Here is a 20,686-nt window from a genome sequence, read left to right on the forward strand (position 1 = left end):
AAAAAAAAAAAAAAAAAAAAAAAAAAAAAAAAAAAATATACTCAGGCTGGGTGCAGTGGGTCACACCTGTAATCCCAGCACTTTGGGAGGCTGAGGCAGGCAGATCTCTTGAGGTCAGGAGTTCAAGACTAGCCTGGCCAACATGGCGAAACCCCATCTCTACTAAAAATACAAAAATTAGCTGGGCATGGTGGCACATGCCTGTAGTTCCAGCTACTCTGGAGGCTGAGGTGGGAAATTGCTTGAACCCAGGAGGCGGAGGTTGCAGTGAGCTGAGATTGCACCATTGCACTCCAGCCTGGGTGACAGAGTAAGACCCTATCTCACAAATATATATATATATAAAATAAAAATAAAATATACTCACTCAACAGACTCACCTTTATGTATGCTACTTCTCAAAATAATTTTATTCCTGTCCCTAGGTACTGATGCTTTGGGTTGGAAAAAATTGTACACAGAATTTTCTCAGCCAAGTTCTAGGAGTTCAAAACTATGCATCGATTCCACAGCCTATGGTAAGACTCTTTTATTATAGTGATTATAAAGGGCATTTCAAAGGTGGCAAAAACATGAATATCCCCTATTTTGATATCAGAAAATAATAACAGAATGATACCAAAAATGTTTATTGATAGGTTTTCATATTGGTGGATTCTATCACTCCATTCATAGAATCATTAGGGAATTTATGTATTTAAAAGGCAGATAGGCCAGGCGCAGCAGCTCACACTGTAATCCCAGCACTTTGGGAGGCCAAGGTGGGCTGATCACGAGGTCAAGAAATCGAGACCATCCTGGCCAACATGGTGAAACCCCGTCTCTACTAAAAATACAAAAATTAGCTGGGTGTGGTGGCGCATGCCTGTAGTCCCAGCTACTTGGGAGGTTGAGGCAGGAGAATCGCTTGAACCCGGGAGGTGGACGTTGCAGTGAGCCAAGATTGTACCACTGCACTTCAGCCTGGAAACAGAGCAAGACTCCATCTCAAAAAAAAAAAAAAAAATGCCAGGCGTGGTGGCTCACACTTGTAATTCCAGCACTTTGGGAAGCTGAGGTGAGTTTGAGCCCTGGAGTTTGAGACCACCCTAAGCAACATAGTGAGACCCCATAACTAAAAAACATTTTTAAAATAGCTGGGCATGGTGGCACACAATTGTGGTCTTAACTACTTAGGAGGCTGAGATGGGAGGAGTGCTAGAACCTGGGAGGTTGAGGCTGGAGTGAGCAGTGATAGCACGGTTGCACTCCAGCCTGGACAACAGAGAAAGAACCTGTCTCAAAAAATAAATAAATAAAAGACAGCTGTGTCAGGATTATAGCTACGATAAGCACTGGCTTTCAGGCCTTGAACAGAACTACTGGACTGGATGACTAAGCATTTTAAGTATGAGTAAATAAGAAATTGTTATATTTTTAATAATACCTGAATGAATCAATTAATTCTGGATGTCATGCTAAAACAAAGGGAAGAACTAAAAGGTTTTTTTAGATGAGGGCTTAGAAACTATGCCCAAGGGGTACCTGCTACTTGTTTTTGTAAATAAGGTTTTATTGGAACATCCATGCCTGTTCACTTATGTATTGTTTATGGCTACTTTGGTGTAGCAATGGCAAGGTTGGCCAGGCATGGTGGCTCACACCTATAATCTCAGGACTTCGGGAGGCCGAGACAGGCAAATCACCTGAGGTTGGGAGTACAAGACCAGCCTGGCCAACATGGAGAAACCCCCGTCTCAAGGCGAGGCGGGCGAATCACCTGAGGTCAGGCATTCGAGACCAGCCTGACCAGCATGGAGAAACCCCCATCTCTACTAAAAATACAAAAGTAGTCAGGCATGGTGGCACACACCTGTAATCCCAGCTACTCAGGAGAATCGCTTGAATCCAGGAAGCAGAGGTTGCGGTGAGCCAAGATCGCGCCATTGCACTCCAGCCTGGGCAACAAGTGCAAAACTCTGTCTCAAAAAATAAAAAACAATGGCAACGTTAAGTAGTTGCAGCAGAAACCAAATGATCTTTAAGAAGTTTGCCTACTCCTATTCTAGATTATTCGTAGAAAATTGTGGTCCCAAGTCAAGTTGCATTGGCATGACTGTAGGAATTTTTTAGGAAAGCAAAATCTCAGGACCACACCCCTGCCCCAGACCTCCTAAATCATTATCTGTAGTTCAACAAGATGATCAGGTGATTCATATACATGTTAAAAGTCAAGGCCAGGCATGGTGGCTCATACCTATTATCCCAGCAATTTGGGAGGCCGAGGTGGGCAGACTGCTTAAGCCCAAGTTCGAGACCAGCCTGAACAACATGGTGCTCAGTACTAAAAAATACAAAATTTAGCTGGCAGGTAGTACATGCCTCTTATTCCAGCTACTTGGTGGGGCTGAGGTGAGATAATCACTTGGAAGGCAGTGGAGGTTACAGTGAGCCATGATCACACCAGTGCACTTCAGCCTGGGCAACAGAGCAAGACCCTGTCTCAAAAAATAAATTAAATGTGAGAAGTAGGCCGGGTTCTGTGGCTCACTCCTGTAATCCCAGCACTTTGGGAGGCTGAGACAGGTGTATTGCCTGAGCCCAGGAGTTTGAAATCAGCCTGGGCAACATGGCAAAACCCTGTCTCTACAAGAAATACAAAAATTAGCCAGGTATGGTGGCATGCCCCTGTAGTCCCAACTACTCAGGAGCTAAGGTGGGAGGATCACTGGAGCCTGGAGGTTGAGACTGCAGTGAGCCATGATTATGCCACTGCCCTCCAGCCTGGCGACAGAGACCTTGTCTCAAAAAATAAAAAAAAAGTAATTAAAAAAATAAAAATTTGAAAAGTACCATAGACCATACATTAGATATGTAATTAAAGTAATTGGATATTGTTGGTTTTGATTAACAGACAGACCTTCCAGAACTTGATACACCAGAATCTGCCAGAATAATAGCTTTCATCTCTTGGCTTAGAGAGCAGAGACCATTTTTCCCAATACTTTATGTAATAAGGTAAGTTGAATTTTCCATTTGCTAGTAGTAAAACAATTTGTTTGGCCTTGTCACGACCTGACAAGAGTATAGCAAAAAAAGGAGAAGAAAGAAAAAATTCTTCTCAATAAATAGCAATAAATCATGCCTTATATCCAATTATTGGAAATACTAAACTTTTTTCATTTTTAATTGACTAATAATAAATGTATATATTTATGGGATACACTGATTTCTTGATACATGTATACATTGTGGAATGGTCAAATTAGGCTAATTAACATTCATCTTCTCAGCCAATTATTGTTTCTTTGTGGTGAGAACATTTAAAATCCATAATTTTGCCTATTTGAAAATATACAATACGTTATTATTAACCTTAGTCATACTGTGTAATAGATCACCAGAATCTATTCATCCTAACTGAAATTTTGTACCCTTTGACTAATATCTCTTCTTTCCTTCTCCACACCCACTTCCTGCCTCCTAACCTCTAATAACCATAATTCTACTTTCTACTTATATGAGTTCAACTTTTTTAGGTTCCACACATAAGTAAGATTGTGTCGTATTTGTCTCTCTGTGCCTGGTTTATTTCACTCAGCATAATGTCACAAATGACAGAATTTCCTGTTTTTTAAAGGCTGAATAGAAGTCGCCGGGTGCGGTGGCTCATGCCTGTAATCCCAGCACCTTGGGAGGCTGAGGCGGGTGGATCACCAGAGGTCAGGAGTTCGAGACCAGCCTGACCAACATGGAGAAACCCTGTCTCTACTAAAAATACAAAATTAGCCTGGCGTGGTGGCACATGCCTGTAATCCCAGCTACTCAGGAGGCTAAGGCAGGAAAATAGCTTGAACCCAGGAGGCAGAGGTTGCGGTGAGCCAGGATCGTGCCACTGCACTCCAGCCTGGGCAACAAGAGCAAAACTCCATCTCAAAAAAAAAAAAAAAAAGAAAGGCTCAGTAGAATTCCGTTGTGTATGTATACAACATTTGAAAAATCCATTCAGTTATTTCCATATCTTGGCTATTGTGATTAATGCTGCAGTGATCATGGAAGTGCAGACATCTCTTTGGTATACTGATTTCAATTCCTTTGGATATAAAGTGGAATTTCTGGATCAACTATCTTAATTCCATCATACACCATAAGCTTTTCCCTTAAACAGCTTGAAATTTACATAATCAACCAAGTATTCTCAGAGAAAGCCTCTAGAAGTAACTGTTTATATAGTAAATGTTATTATGGTTATTAGAAAATCAGAAGCCTTCTGACAAGTCTGTTTATTTTACTGCTACATTTTATCTAAAATTTTTTGCCTTTTATTCCTAAGGGATGAGAGTCCAATGAAAGCAAACTTCCTTCAAAACATGATAGAAGACAGAACAGAATCTGCACTATCATATTATGAATTCCTGTTGCATATACAGCAACAAGTGAATAAATGAATGAATGAAGAAATTTGACTTATTTCTAAGGAACGTCACAATAGTGCAGAATACCTGGAAATGTGTAATACCTTCTTTTTCTATTATGTTTGTGGACTAATGTGATGATTGAGATGTTCTCACTGTGATTTCAACAACCTATAGCAAATAAAAGACCACAGCAGAGAATCAAACATGCAACTCTGAAATACTGTATTTTTCAAATCAGAATATAGCTACATATGATACTTTTTTCTTGCCAATTATGTTTGAGTTGTTATGGATTAAAATAAGACAATATTGCAGAGGCAAAGTACATTTTGTAAAATAAAGATTTCTGTGTTCTACATGTATATTTCTCTGAATTTTCGGCTGCTACATTTAAAACCTCACAAGACCGTGTTGCAGGGAAGTTACAAATTCATTGGTAGTGATGTTTTTAAAATAAAAACAATGGGAAGTAAATATAATGTAGGAAAACTAGAATTCATTCCCCACACGTTGTCTGTTTGTTTTTCTTTTTTAAGGAAGGGAAAGGATCATCATGTTGACTAAAACTAGAGTAAACTAATTCTAGTATAGCTTGAGAAAGATATGAAGAAACACATTCAAGCTTTAAAATCTGTCAGTATTCTTTATACTTGAAGAACAAAGTCACTTTGATTTGAAGTGAGAACTATCATTAGGTGGTTTTTTGATTTCCTGACGAAGACTTGGACATACTGTCTTAATCTGTAGTGAAAAGAGTTTGAGCTGTCTTCATAAACATTGGGACTGGCAATGATAATAGGGAGATAAGAAACTTTAATTATGTTGATCCTTTAAGTGGATTTTGTTTGGTGCATTTCTGCTCTGGGTATGTAATAAAAATGGGGGTTTTGGTGAAATGAGGGTGAAGAAGTGAAAGGTTTCTAAAGTACTATCCAAATACATCAGTAACATTTTTCTAAAGAGTTTGTTAAATTGGAAGTCACTCATAAGAAATATTTATTCTTGAATATGAAAACCTATTAAAGCATAAATGCTGCTGTTTGATTTGGTGGATATTAAGATTACACAGATCCAACATATTAAAGTTATGAAAGAAACTTGATTTCTGAAAATCCTTAAGAGACTGCTTTCTTGATTCAGCTAGAGAAATATTATAGTCAAAACTATTGAGTGAATTTTGTTTACAAATAGGTGAATTATGTTTTGTGTATTTAAAGTGCTGTGACATAGTATGTTTAAGAGTTTGGCTCAGTTTTCACAGATTGATTTTGTCTTATGAATTTCTTAAATATGTTCATGTATAATACTTGATCAAAATATTTTTGGGTTTTTAATTTTGTTTTAATGGGTTAGAAAATGTGTTTACAATCTTGGTCTTATATGATCACCAATGAAATAGTAACTTTCAGGTTTATATCAGTATGAGCTGACTTTAACTGAGTTGTTTGGGATAGGGAAGAAGCAGTCCCTCTACAGTATACAACTACTGCTTGCCAGCTGGATCAAAATAATCGTGTTTTATGAAAATATCTCCCTTAAGCAGTGTTAAGGTTGGTTTGCAGTGTGTAAGTGGCACATTGAACTGGAAGTTTTCTTGAAAGCGGCTTCATCTATTAAGAAGCAATTTTCAAATTGTAGCAAATTATATTATCCCCTCTTTTAAATAAACAGTCGTTATATGCTGATGTTTCTTAAAATAACTAAAATGTTCCTCTTAATGTGATTTTAAGTGGAGTTATTTGTAGGTCCTTTCTTAATAGTAGTAAAGAATCTTCTAGAGGGAAATATTTGTGCTTTTAGGGATAATCTTCCTTGTGCCTCTCACTACATCCCTAAGTGGGTATGACTCTTGTTATTACCACATGCTTTATTAGTATATTTCACAAATTTACTTTTAAATATTATTTTAGATACTGTGTAACATGTGCAATTCAGAATAATTTTATAACAGGTCATGAAAAACATAACTTTAGTTAGGATTCACAGTATTTGTTCTCCACATAATGAGAGAATGAATGAGCCTTTGGAGATACTGATACAAAGCAATTATTTTTTGCAATGTTGAATGTGTTTTTTAATTTGATTCTTTTTTTTTCCCCTGATAGGGCACTACCTGCCATATCATCTTGTATTACTTTTTGATGTAAAGCAACTAATATTTACACTATGCCATATTTTTTTTAATCATAGTTGTAAATTATGAAAGATCCTTGAATTTTCTACAGATCTACAACTACTAATGTAACAGACAAGGGCAATCTTGGTATTTAAATCTGAGCATGGCAGTTCTACCATAAAAAGTACTCTATTTTTCTAATTTCTAGGATTTTTAAAATAACATTTCTGTAAGTCCGACATACTAATAGTCACTCAAGCAGTACCATTTATTTTAGTTTGCATATATTTTCAGTTTTTAATTTAATGTAATGTATTGAGTCTAATAGACTGTTTTGCAATAATTAGAATAAAGATTTATTTCTTCTAATCGAAGATGCATAACAGCTATTATCTAGGGGACCACCAAATGTGATTTCAAGATTTTGTTAACTATTACAAATGTAATCCTTACATAGAAATTTTAATTTTGTAAAGTAGTGTATAATATTGTAATATTAAATTCTTGTTCTCAAATTCAAATACGTATTGATCTTCAATGTGCTGTGTTAAATCTTGCTTCTCTGAAATGTTGGAGACAAGATTTGTCTTCCTTTTTACAGTTTGTAATTTTCACTGTTTTATTCCTGTAAAAAAAAAAAAGTCACTTGTAACCCATGCAAACAATCGTTTGATCTGTGCTAACTTATCAACTTGGTTATTCAATAAAGTTAATTGAAAGAGCTTATATATAGTAACTAGTTATCTAAAGTGATATGAGCCTGGTACGGTGGCCCACACCTGTAATCCCAGCAGTTTGGGAGGCCCAGGTGTAAGGATCGCTTGAGGCCTGGAGTTGAAGAACTGTCTGGGCCAGATGGCGAAAACTTGTCTCTACAAAATAGTTTTTAAAAGTAGGCTGGGCGTGGTGGCTCAACGCCTGTAATCTGAGCATTTTGGGAGGCCAAGGCAGGTGGATCACCTGAGGTCAGGAGTTCAAGACCAGCCTGGCCAACATGGTGAAACCCCATTTCTACAAAAAATACAAAAACTTAGCCAGGCATGGTGGCATGTGCCTGTAATCCCAGCTACTCGGGAGACTGAGGCAGGAGAATCACTTGAACCCTGGCCAAGGTTGCAGTGAGCCAAGGTCGCGCCACTGCACACTAGCTTGGGGAACAAGAGCAAAACTCCACCTCAAAAAAAAAAAAAGGGCCAGGCACGGTGGCTCACTCCTGTAATCCCAAAACTTTGAGAGGCTGAGGCAGGCAGATCACCTGAGGTCAGGAGTTCGAGACCACCCTGGCCAATATGGTGAAACCATGTTTCTTCTAAAAATACAAAAATTAGCTGGGCATGGTGCCGGGTGCCTGTAATCCTAATTACCTGAGAGTCTGAGGCATGAGAATTGCTTGAATTCGAGAGGCAGAGGTTGCAGGGAGCTGAGATTGCGCCACTGTACTCCAGCCTGGGCGACATAGCGAGACTCTTGTCTCAAAAAAAAAAAAAAAGGCCAGGCATGGTGGCTCACGCCTGCAATCCCAGCACTTTGGGAGGCCAAGGCAGGTGGATCACAAGGCCAGGAGTTTGAGACCAGCCTGGCCAACATAGTGAAACCCCGTCTGTACTAAAAATACAAAAAATTAGCTGGGCATGGTGGTGGGCACCTGTAACCCCAGCTACTTGGGAGGCTGAGGCAGGAGAACTGCTTGAACCTGGGAAGCAGAGGTTGCAGTGAGCTGAGATCACGCCACCGCACTCCAGCCTGGGTGACAGTGTGAGACTCAGTCTCAAAAAAAAAAAAAAAAAAAGTGGCGGGGCATGGTGACTCACGCTTGTAGTCCCAGGTACTCAGGAGACTGAGGCGGGGGGGATCCCTTGAGACTAGGAGTGTGAAACTGCAATGAACCATGATTGTACCACTGCATGCCAGCCAGGGCAAGAAAGCAAGACCCTGTCTCTTTAAGTAAAAAGTGACATGAATAACTTGCCAATTACTAAGTAGTGCTATGTTGTGCATCCAAATTATGTCAATGAAAAACTAGTGCTGAAGGTTCTTTAAATAGCCTAAGTAGATGTCTGGGAGGCCATAAACTGAATTCTTGATGCTTGCTCCTCAAGGATAGCTGGGTTTGAAATTCTGTATCAAAGGTTATTTTTCCATTTATAATGTTAAGACATTACTCCATTGTCTTCCGTACCCTTGTGTAATGAGATGACTGGCCAGGCGCCGTGGCTCATGCCTGTAATCCCAGCACTTTGGGAGGCCGAGGCAGGTGGATCACCTGAGGCTGGGAGTTCGAGACCAGCCTGACCAACATGGAGAAACCCTGTCTTTACTAAAAATACAAAATTAGCTGGGCGTGGTGGCGCATGCCTGTAATTTTTAATAGAGACACGGTTTCACCATGTTGATTGACCAGGCTGGTCTCCAGCTCCTAGCCTCAAGTGATCCACTTGTCTTGGCTTTCATCCTTAATGTTCTATAGTTTTGTTACTGTTGGGTTCTTTTGGTGGTGTTTTTTTTGTTTTTTTTAATTTTTCTTTTGAGACGGAGTTTCACTCTTGTTGCCCAGGCTGGAGTGCAATGGCATGATCTCGGCTCACCGCAACCCCCGCCTCCTGGGTTCAAGCAATTCTCCTGCCTCAGCCTCCCGAGTGGCTGGGATTACAGGCATGCGGCACCACACCGGGCTAATTTTGTATTTTTAGTAGAGACGGGGTTTCTCCATGTTGGTCAGGCTGGTCTCGAACTCCCGACCTCAGGTGATCCGCCCGCCTCGGCCTCCCAAAGTGCTGGGATTACAGGCATGAGCCACTGCGCCAGGCCTGTAGTTTATTTTTTTATCCAGCTTGTTATTCAGAGCACACTTTAAAGATCCTTGTCTACAGTTCTGAAAAAACTTCAAGCCATTTCCTTTTCAAATATTTGAAAACAGTTCCATAAAATTAATTCTTTCTGGAATAAATTTCTAGTCCAACTTCTTTTTTTTTTTTTTTTTTTGGAGACAGAGTCTCGCTCTGTCGCCCAGGCTGGAGTGCAGTGGCGCAATCTCGGCTCACTGCAAGCTCTGCCTCCCGGGTTCACGCCATTCTCCTGCCTCAGCCTCCTGAGTAGCTGGGACTACAGGCGCCCGCCACCGCGCCCGGCTAATTTTTGTATTTTTAGTAGAAACGGGGTTTCACCGTGGTCTCGATCTCCTGACCTTGTGATCCGCCCGCCTCGGCCTCCCAAAGTGCTGGGATTACAGGCGTGAGCCACCGCGCCCGGCTCTAGTCCAACTTTTAATTCGGCTGTAAGAATTTAAGTGTTGTATTTCTTTTTTTTTCTTTTTTTTTTTTGAGACGGAGTCTCGCTCTGTCGCCCAGACTGGAGCATCTTTAGCATGCAAGTTGGTCATAAATGATAAGAAGGAAAAAAAAATAATATAGCATGCGAGGTGGTCATAAACGACAAGGAGAAAAAATAAGGTGGAGAAGGGGAATGGGGAGTGTTGGCAATTTAGATAGAATGTGCACGAAAGGCTTCACTGGGAAATTCTGATTTGAACAAAAACGCACAAAACGTGAGGAAAGCCTAGGAACACAGCACCCGTATTCTTGGGCGTAGAGAAGTTAAGGATGAGGAACAGGAACCAAGAACAAATCCCAGCGTAAGGCTCCGTTTAAGCGTGGCTCCCTACAAGCGAGGCCGCCGGTCTGTAAACAAGCGACTGCCGCTGCAACCTCCATTTTGCTTCCTGGCACCAAATCTAGGCTAATTATTCACTGCCATCCCTTTCCCACTTCCGGTTTCCTTTCCTCTTCTCTCCTCTCCTCTCCTCTCCCTCTCCTCTCTCTTCTTTTTTTTCCCTCGAGACAGAGTCTTGCTCTGTAGCACAGGCTGGAGTGCAGTGGCGCGATCTCGGCTCACTGCAACCTCGGCCTCCTGGGTCCACGCGATTCTCCTGCCTCAGCCTCCCGAGTAGCCGGGATTACGGGCGCGCGCCACCACGCCGGGCTAATTTTTTGTATTTTTAGTAGAGACGGGGGTTTCACCGTGTTGGCCAGGCTAGTCTTGAACTCCTGACCTCGTGATCCGCCCGCCTCGGCCTTCCAAAGTGCTAGGATTACAGGCGTGAGCCACCACTCCGGGCCCTGGGTGCTGATTTTCTTCACCTCCGAGTGAACAGCAGAGGGGTCTGTTGGGTGAGGGCCAGACGAGTTGGGGAGGAATCAGGGCGTCCAGCGCTGCCCTCACTCAAGATGGCGGCCAGAGCCTGGCGCTTCGTAGCGTGGAGCGGCGCTTGCGTGCTTAGCTCACAGGCTCCGGCACCGCGCTCGGGGGAGGGACTATAGTGGGAAGGGGACGCGCGCCTCGCGACCGGGCCTCTAGTCATCGCCCTCGCCGCGGCGGCCAACAACAGCGCTCCTGCCACCCCTCCCAGACTGTGGACGGGAGGATGGAGTCGATGGCTGTCGCTACCGACGGCGGGGAGAGGCCGGGGGTCCCAGCGGGCTCAGGCCTGTCGGCCTCCCAGCGTCGAGCCGAGCTGCGTCGGAGGAAGCTGCTCATGAACTCCGAACAGCGCATCAACCGGATCATGGGCTTTCACAGGCCTGGGAGCGGCGCGGGTAAGAGCCTCGATTTCCCCTCTGTCTCCCGCCTCTCCCCTTGAATCTTCAGGGTCATTCTTCCCTCTCCCACCTCCACTCCACTGACCTTTTTGACCAAGCCCTGCTCTTTGACTTCCTCTCTGTCCCGCCCCTTCGGTTATATCCCAAGTTCTCATTCCTGAACCCCAGGATGTTCCCCAGTCGCTCCCCTCAATTTTCCCAGAGCCTCGCTGTGAGATTTTCCCCACCCTGCCTGCAGAGCCCTCACTGTCTCTGCCCAGTTACGTTAACAGCCCCTTTTTTCCTTAGCCACTTCTCGTCTTGAAGGGCGCACGTTGTATCCCCAGACTGTCGTGTCCACTGCTCCCCTTAGGAAGATGGCTTTCCTTGTTAAGGTTCCAAGTGCTTTTCCTTACAGTGCCTTCTATAGCGTCTACCTTCTTTTGCCTTTTGCTGTGTAACTCTTGTCCGCCCACATCAGCCTGTCTTTACGGAACTGCCCGCTAGTTCGTCCTACGTGTATCAGGGACTCTGTGGTCATATTCTAGTGTCTGTGTTCAGTGCTCTCAACACTTGTCACCTACGGGCCGGCAAGAAAAGGTGGGAAAAGTGAGAGTGAGCATTCTTCAGAGACCCAGCAAGTGCGACGTGCACCTGAGAGTTTCCTCTCCTCACCAGGGGAGATCGATGTCATTGATGTCTGGAACTGCATTTCTAAAGGAGAGCGCCTCATTCCTCCCCCAAACATATATCCAATGATTTTATTTTTAAAAAATTTATTTCACGTGAGTATAACTGAACAATTAGCACGCCCTAGTGTTTTTCCACTGTTTCCTTTAGTAATTGGTCTTTAGTCAGTGCTCGCAAGCTCCTTAGATCTTTGTGACTTTTGTTCTGGAAGGTTTAGGTGTATAGCTCTGCATTTTTAGATAGTTCAAATGAGAGGTAAGAAAAACATTTCAAATTCTTCCAGAACACTAGAAGAAACATTTTTCTATCAGGCTACTTATTCTTAAAGCATTATTTACGATATTACCCGAGGTACTTTCTTTTTTTCTTTTTTCTTTTTGTTTTTGAGACGAAGTCTCGCTCTGTTGCCCAGGCTGGAGTGCAGTGGTGCGATCTCCGCTCACTGCAAGCTCCGCTTCCTGGGTTCAAGCAATTCTCCTGCCTCAGCCTCCTGAGTAGCTGGGAGTACAGGCACGTGCCACCACGCCCGGATAATTTTTTGTATTTTTATTAGAGACGGAGTTTCACCATGTTGGCCAGGCTGGTCTCAATCTCCTGACCACATGATCCGCCTGCCTCGGCCTCCCAAAGGGGTGGGATTACAGGCTTGAGCCACCGCGCCCAGCCGGTACTTTCTATATTTTGTTCTTTTGCTTTGAAAATTTTATGTCTTGGCCGGGCGCGGTGGCTCAAGCCTGTAATCCCAGCACTTTGGGAGGCCGAGACAGGCGGATCACGAGGTCAGGAGATCGAGACCATCCTGGCGAACACGGTGAAACCCCGTCTCTACTAAAAAGTACAAAAAAAACTAGCTGGGCGAGGTGGCGGGTGCCTGTAGTCCCAGCTACTCGGGAGGCTGAGGCAGGAGAATGGCGTAAACCTGGGGAGCGGGACTTGCAGTGAGCTGAGATCCGGCCACTGCACTCCAGCCTGGGCGGCAGAGCGAGACTCCGTCTCAAAAAAAAAAAAAAAAAAAAANAAAAAAAAAAAAAAAAAAAAAAAAGAAAATTTTATGTCTTTAAAGGTTTTGTTTTTTGAGACAAGGTCTCCCTCTGTATCCTTGGCTGGAGTGCAGTGGCGTGATCATAGCTTACTGCAGCCTCAAACTCCTGGGCTTAAACAATCCTGCTACCTCAGCCTCCAGAGTAGCTAGGACCACAGGCGTACACCACAATGCCCGGCTAATTAAAAAAAAAAAAAAATTGTGTGTGTGGAGATGGGGGTCTCACTATGTTGCCTAAGCTGGTCTTGAACTTCTGGGCTCAAGTGATCCACCAGCCTTTGCTTCCAAAAGTGCTGGGCTTACAGGATTACAGGTGTGAGCCATTGTGCCTGGCCTTTTTTAAAACAAAAAACAAAAAAACCCACACCAGAGTAGCATCTTAAAACTGCTGAATTACCTACTAATGGTTGTCTGACCACATAAACAGTAGCTGTGGGATATGCCACACCCTATGCTCATAGGGCACTGGATTCACAAATCTAATTTTAAAATACAGATTTTAAAATGCCTTACTGATTTTATATTTTTAACCACATAAGCTAAGGCAGGCAATGCAATCATACATCTGGGATATATTATCCATAAAAAGTTGGTCTTTTCAGTTTGCTCAATCTCTGAATATCTTTCCTAGTTGGTCTACTAATCTTATCTCCTACCCATAAAGTTTGAGTTATTTCCTCTGCAGAATACTCATTTTGAGTGATATATTTTGAGGGTGTAGAGGAAGAAACCAACTTTTTTTTTTTTTTGGAGACGGAGTCTCGCTCTGTCGCCAGGCAGATGCAGACGGAGTGCAGTGGGCAGTGGCGCAATCTCGGCTCATGGCAACCTCTGCCTCCCGGGTTTCAAGCGATTCTCCTGCCTCAGCCAGAGTAGCTGGGACTACAGACAGCTGGGACTGCAGGCACATGCCACCACACCCAGCTAATTTTTGTATTTTTAGTAGCGACGGAGTTTCACCATGTTGGCTAGGATAGTCTCAATCTCTTGACCTCATGATGCGCCCACCTCAGCCTCCCAAAGTGTTGGGGTTACAGGCGTGAGCCACTGTGCCTAGCCGAAACCAGCTTTTCTTTAATGCAGAATCAATATTTATTTATTTTGATTCAGAGACTGCTGAGTTCTAGCTGCAACAGCATATTTTAAAACATAAACATGTAAGGTGTTTGCCAGTATGTAATAAATACATAAGGCTTTTAAATTTCTTTTCTCAGAAGAAGAAAGTCAAACAAAATCAAAGCAGCAGGACAGTGATAAACTGAACTCCCTCAGCGTTCCTTCAGTTTCAAAACGAGTAGTGCTGGGTGATTCAGTCAGTACAGGAACAACTGACCAGCATGGTGGTGTGGCCGAAGTAAAGGGGACCCAACTGGGAGACAAATTGGACTCTTTCATTAAACCACCTGAGTGCAGTAATGATGTCAACCTTGAGCTCCGGCAGCGGAACAGAGGGGACTTGACAGCGGACTCAGTCCAGAGGGGTGCCCGCCATGGCCTAGAGCAGTACCTTTCCAGATTCGAAGAAGCAATGAAGCTAAGGAAACAGCTGATTAGTGAAAAACCCAGTCAAGAGGATGGAAGTACAACAGAAGAATTTGACTCTTTTCGAATATTTAGATTGGTGGGATGTGCTCTTCTTGCTCTTGGAGTCAGAGCTTTTGTTTGCAAATACTTGGTAAGAAAAGATCTGTAAATTATTAACTAACTTAATGGAAAATGCAAAATGTTAATAATTATGAGTGCTTTTGACCCATAGAAGTCATTGCCAAAATTAATATCTACCGGATCCATGTGGCTGTTTGAAGATACATTATTAACTTTGCTATTCATCTTATAGAATGAAGTGTTCTGGTTAAATACAGAGCCTAATAATTATTGTTGGTCCTCCATATCAGTTGGTTCTGCACCCTATGTGGATTCAACCAACTGTGGATTGAAAGTATTTGGATTTAGCCGGGCGTGGTGGTGCACGCCTGTAATCCCAGTTACTTGGGAGGCTGAGGCAGGAGAATTGCTTGAACCCGGCAGGCGGAGGTTGCAGTGAGCCAGGATAATGCCACTGCCCTCCAGCCTGGGTGACAGAGTGAGACCCTCCCTGTCTCAAAAATAATATGTATGTGTATATATTTGGGGAAACAATAATACAATAATAACAATAAATAATACAAATAAAAACAGTATAACAACTATTTACATTGTATTAGGCATAAAAAAATCTAGAAATGATTTCAAGTATATGGGAGGAATTGAGTAGGTTATATGCAAATACTGTGCCATTTTACATAAGGGACTTGAGCATCTATCAGGAGGAACCTGGTACCAGTCCTCTGCAGATACTGAGGGATGACTGTACTGAAACCCTTTTTTCATGCTACGGACCCTTCTCATTGCTTTGCGTATATTAATTCGTCTAATCCTCATTCTTATGAACTTGGTATTATTTGAATCCATTGGGAAATGAAGACTCAGAGAGGTTAAATCATTTGCCGAAGGTCACACAGCTACTAAGTGATGCTGGGATTAAACCTTAGCAGTTTCATTCTTTAACCAAAGGGTTAAGTGCTTTACATATATATATACTGTATATTATCAATTTTCAAATAATTTGAAATAGTAAAATGCAGTTCCTATGGTCCTGAATATGAGGTAAATTTCCTATGGTTCAGAAGACATTTCAGCATTTCTTAATGTAGTGTCATAATGAGTCCATTTTGGTTGTACCATGATGTGGTCATTTTGTTTTACAGTATATTGAAGAATGCAGAAAAGCATAGCTCATAGTTCAGTGTCTTGCACTGAGGTTTTTCCATTCAGTAGACATTTTAGGTATATGTACCAGGCACATAAATAAATTATCCAGATAATTAAAGTTTATATCATTAAGCAAAACAGTTTTTTTAAATCTTTTTTTTTTTTTTTTTGAGATGGAGTTTCTGTCGCCTAGGCTGGAGTGCAGTGGTGCAATCTCGGCTCACTGCAATGTCCACCTCCTGGGTTCAAGTGATTCTCCTGCCTTAGCCTCCCGAGTAGCTGGAACTACAGGCACGTGCCACCATGCACGGCTAATTTTTTGTATTTTTAGTAGAGACGGAGTTTCATCGTGTTAGCCAGGATGGTCTCGATGTCGTGACCTCGTGATCTGCCCAACGCTGCCTCCCAAAGTGCTGGGATTACAGGCATGAGCCACCGCGCCTGGCCTAAAATCTATTTTTATGCAGATGTTTTCATAAATAGAACCTGTTGAACAGATTTTATTTGTTTTTCCTTGATGATAACTTGTCAACATAGTTTGCTATAATGCAAAGATCGGTGATGCTTTCAGCATTTAATGAGCTGCCTCTTTTTTGTCTCTATCTGAAGGGCTCTGTGCTTTCATGCTTTTAATGTTATGCCTATTTTTGTGTGAATTTTTTTGTTTTGGTTTTCTGGGTTTTGTTGCTATCAGAGTTTCAACTGTTTCTTACTGCTGTCACCATACTGCCATCTAGTAATGTTTGCTCCTTCACTCGCTTCTTAATGGTTTCATTTTAAAAGTAGTTATGAGGGGCTGGGCACAGTGGCTCACGCCTGTAATCCCACCATGCCCAGCTAATTTTTTAGCAGAGATAGGGTTTCACCTTGTCAGCCAGGATGGTCGTCTCGATCTCTTGACCTCGTGATCCGCCCATCTCTGCTTCCCAAAGTGCTAGGATTACAGGCATGAGCCACCATGCCCAGCCAAGCATTTAGTTTTGTTGTTGTTTAAAACGTTTTAGAGATAGGATCTTGCTGTGGTGCCCAGGCTGGACTAGAACTTCTGGGCTCAAGCAGTCCTCCTGCCTCAGCCTTCTGCATAGCTGGAAGAATGCCATCTATTTTGAGTGCTGGGCCTTGTCTGTGTGCTTCCTGGATGTCAATTAATTCCCTCTGGGTGACGGAGATGTTACTGCATGATGTGTTAAACATCTGTCACTATTTAATACTTTAAATAATTTAAAAGATGAGTTTTTATGAGAGAAGACAGTTTTGGGGACACTAAAAGAATGTGAAAGAATTGTATGACCTGAGAAACATATTTTATGTTAGGAAATCAAATCTTTTATTTTCTTCACCCTTCTGAGGAAACAAGATTACTTTTAACCATTAAAATTACTATTTTATGGGAGACTGAGGCAGGAGAATTGCTTGGACCCAGGAGGCAGAGGTCACAGTGAGCCGAGATTGCGTCACTGCACTCCAGCCTGGGCGACAGAGTGAGACTCCATCTTAAAAAAAAAAAGTAATTGCCAGGCGAGGTGACTCACACCTGTAATCCCAGCATGTTGGGAGTCCGAGGTGGGTTGATCACATGAGGTCAGGAGTTCTAGACCATCCTGGCCAACATGGTGAAACCCTGTCTCTACTAAAAATACAAAAATTAGCCAGGCATGGTGGCAGGCGCTTGTAACCCCATCTACTTGGAAGGCTGAGGCACCAGCATCACTTGAACCTGGGAGGTGGATGTTGCTGTGAACCAAGATCGTGCCACTGCACTCAGACTGGGTGACAGAGGAAGACTCTGTCTCAAAAAATAATAATAACAATTTTTTTTTACAGCTTGTGCTTGGAATTTTATAGCTGCTGTTTGATTTATTGTAATTTGAATGATTATGTTGGAAATATTTAATTTTATCTTCTATCTTCACAGTCCATATTTGCTCCATTTCTTACTTTGCAACTTGCGTACATGGGATTATACAAATATTTTCCCAAGGTAAATTAATTTTTTTTCTAAATTTTGATGATGTGTTTGGATTGATTTATGACTAGCTAATTGAAGGAACTTAAAAATGTTAGTCCTACTTATGGTCTGATTCAGTGCTACTCAAAGTGTGGTTTGCCCACTTATCTCTAAACTATGTGTTTGTGTTTGTGATGCATTAAGTTCAAAAAATGAGTAATTGGCCGGGTGCGGTCGTTCACGCCTGTAATTCCCACACTCTGAGAGGCTGAGGTGGGTGGATCACCTGAGGTCAGGAGTTCAAGACCAGCCTGGCCAACATGGTGAAACTCCATCTCTACTAAAAATACAAAAATTAGCCAGGTATGGTGACACACACCTGTAATTCCAGCTCCTCAGGAGGCTGAGGCAGGAGAATTGCTCCAACCCAGGAGTCAGAGGTTGCAGTAAGCCAAGATTGTGCCACTGCACTATTCCAGCCTGGGTGACAGAGTGAGACTCTGTCTCAAAAAAAAAAGAGTAATTGGAAACTTTTATAGCAATTTGACATTGCCATAACATTGTTATTCTGTTTTACAAAAATATTGGTCTACTGTGAATTGAGGTCCTTCATGAAAGAGTGTGAATAGTACTTGTTTAAGAAAAGTGTTAAATTTAATTAGTAAATTTAGTAATTCATTTTGTCTGTAATAAAGGAAATTAATTTAAAAACGGATTTGATTATCTCATTGTACTTCATATTGGACACTTAATAGCAGTGCACTTTATCTCCAGTGTTTAGGGCCTGATATTTGCAATAAATATGTGACCAATATTACAGAACAGAATGATGTTGAGAGTCATTGTTTACCTGGCCTGCTTGACTAAGGATATATACAGTTTTATGAGGCTTGGCTTGCTTGACATAGGCGATAGCCTAACTAGTGTGATCAAGTTTTGTGGGAGCTTTTTGCTGGAAAAATGGCTACTTGGCTGTTTATGTGTTATATTTAATGGGCTGACAGACCTGTGCATGATTTTATTTTATTTTATTTTATTTATTTATTTATTTATTTTTTTTGAGACGGAGTCTCGCTCTGTCGCCCAGGCTGGAGTGCAGTGGCCGGATCTCAGCTCACTGCAAGCTCTGCCTCCTGGGTTTACGCCATTCTCCTGCCTCACCCTCCCAAGTAGCTGGGACTACAGGCGCCCGCCACCTCGCCCGGCTAGTGTTTTGTATTTTTTTAGTAGAGACGGGGTTTCACTGTGTTAGCCAGGATGGTCTCGATCTCCTGACCTTGTGATCCGCCCATCTCGGCCTCCCAAAGTGCTGGGATTACAGGCTTGAGCCACCGCGCCCGGCCTCTGTGCATGATTTTAATGGATTTGAAGCATTTGTATTTTTGAAGGGTCAAATAGGTCAAATACAAGAAGTAAAAGAGTAAATAACATTGTAATTTTAATTGAAGCATTTGTTTAGAAATTCACCTTTGAGGCTGGGCGTGGTGGCTCATGCCCTAATCCCAGCACTTTGGGAGGCTGAGGCGGGTGGATCACCTCAGGTCAGGAGTTCGAGACCAGCCTGGCCAACGTGGCGAAACTCCGTCTCTACTAAAAATATAAAAATTACCCAGGTGTGGTTGTGGGCGCCTGTAATCCCAGCTACTTGGGAGGCAAGGCAGGAGAATCACTTGAACCCGGGAGGCAGAGGTTGTGGTGAGCCAAGATCGCGCCATTCCACTTCAGCCTGGGTAACAGAGCAAAACTCCGTCTCAAAAAAAAAAAACATTGTATCTATTCAGAATGAAGATGCTCTCAATGTACTGATAATGGTAAACTCTCCAAGAAATATTGAGAGAAAAAAAATTCAGAATAGAATCTACTAATTTCTTTTTGAAAAGAAAAAATGTATTACTTGATTTTGCTTATATATGCATAAATAATGTACATGAAATTATTAACAATACTTATGTGTGTGATAGAGATGTATATATGGGTACTCCGTAAATGGAAGAGAGAAAATGGAGACTTTATATATTCTCCCAACATAACAGCATTTTGTTATAGCAGGGTTTTTTTGCTTGTTTGTTTTTGAGACAGAGTCTCACTCTGTCGCCCAGGCTGGAGTGCAGGGTACAATCTCAGCTCACTGCAGTCTCTGCCTCCTGGGTTCATTCTCCTGCCTCAGCCTCCCAAGTAGCTGTGACTACAGGTGTGAGTGACCACACCCACCTAATTTTTGTATTTTTAGTAGAGACAGGGTATCACTGTGTTGGTCAGGCTGGTCTGGAACTCCCAGCCTCAGGTGATCTGCCCGCCTGGGCCTTCCAAAGTGCAGGGATTACAGGCATGAGCCACCACACCTGGCCTGTTATAACAGTTTTTAAACACAAAAGTTGGCCGGGTGTGGTGCCTCACACCTGTAATACCAGCACTTTGGAAGGCCATGGTGGGCAGATCACCTGAGGCTGGGAGTACCTGACCAGCCTGGCCAACATCGTGAAACCGTATGTCTACTGAAAATACAAAAATTAGCTTGGCATGGTGGTACAGACCTGTAATCCCAGCTACTTGAAGTCTGAGGCAGGAGAATTGCTGGAATCCGGGTGGCAGAATTTACAGTGAGCCAAGATAGCGCCACTGCACTCCTGGGCGACAGAGCAAGACTGTCTCAAAAATAAATAAACACAAAAGTTGAAAGAATTGTGCCGTGAACAACCATTTATATAATACCACCTAGATTCTACAGGTAGCATCTTATTATATTACGTATCTATCAGATTTTTAGTTTTCAAACCCAAGATAATCTCTGTAAAGTTTTTCCATCAAATTTTTCTTGATGCATTTCAAAGTATGTTGTAGGTGTACACATCGGTATACCTCACCCCTCTTACATAACATTAACTTACAATTTACTGTTTTAAGGTTCTTTTTTTAAGTAAAAAAAAAATTTTTTTTTAGATGTAGTCTCACTTTGTTACCAGGCTGGAGTGCAGTGGGCGCAATCTTGGCTCACTGCAACCTCTGCCTCCCAGGTTCAAGCGATTCTCCCACCTCAGCCTCTCAAATAGCTGGGACTACAGGCACGTGCCACCAAGCCCAGCTAATTTTTGTATTTTTAGTAGAGACAGGGTTTCACCATGTTGAGCAGGATGGTCTCTCTCTTTTTTTTTTTTTTTTTTTTTTTTT

General features: G+C 42.3%; 2 protein-coding genes across 3 annotated transcripts in view; both read left to right on the plus strand.

Annotated features, from left to right (window-relative positions):
* Positions 1-7,232, plus strand: part of SEC24A (SEC24 homolog A, COPII coat complex component) — an 85,779-nt gene extending 78,547 nt beyond the window's left edge. The window contains exons 21-23 of one of the 2 annotated variants that reach the window (XM_025387366.1): positions 426-518; positions 2,894-2,997; positions 4,313-7,232. In XM_025387366.1, coding sequence (XP_025243151.1) covers positions 426-518; positions 2,894-2,997; positions 4,313-4,427 — 312 coding nt within the window. In that variant the 3' untranslated portion in view covers positions 4,428-7,232. The remainder of the gene's footprint in view (positions 1-425; positions 519-2,893; positions 2,998-4,312) is intronic. The other variant, XM_025387367.1, reaches the window with a different exon arrangement.
* Positions 7,233-10,317: 3,085 nt separating this feature from the next.
* Positions 10,318-17,560, plus strand: CAMLG (calcium modulating ligand). Its single transcript, XM_025389415.1, has 3 exons — positions 10,318-11,105; positions 14,034-14,494; positions 17,486-17,560. The coding sequence occupies exons 1-3, from the start codon at positions 10,934-10,936 to the stop codon at positions 17,558-17,560; spliced, it is 708 nt and encodes a 235-aa protein (XP_025245200.1). The 5' UTR covers positions 10,318-10,933.
* Positions 17,561-20,686: the final 3,126 nt, after the last annotated feature.

The sequence above is a fragment of the Theropithecus gelada genome, chromosome 6 (genome assembly GCF_003255815.1).
Source record: "Theropithecus gelada isolate Dixy chromosome 6, Tgel_1.0, whole genome shotgun sequence".
Lineage (NCBI taxonomy): Eukaryota > Metazoa > Chordata > Mammalia > Primates > Cercopithecidae > Theropithecus > Theropithecus gelada.

Excerpts from the sequence above, each read along its gene's own strand:
- CAMLG (XM_025389415.1), top strand. The coding sequence starts at position 10,934 with ATGGAGTCGATGGCTGTCGCTACCGACGGCGGGGAGAGGCCGGGGGTC. Across the intron at positions 11,106-14,033 it reads CAGGCCTGGGAGCGGCGCGG|AAGAAGAAAGTCAAACAAAA; the intron begins GTAAGAGCCTCG and ends TTCTTTTCTCAG. Across the intron at positions 14,495-17,485 it reads CTTTTGTTTGCAAATACTTG|TCCATATTTGCTCCATTTCT; the intron begins GTAAGAAAAGAT and ends CTATCTTCACAG.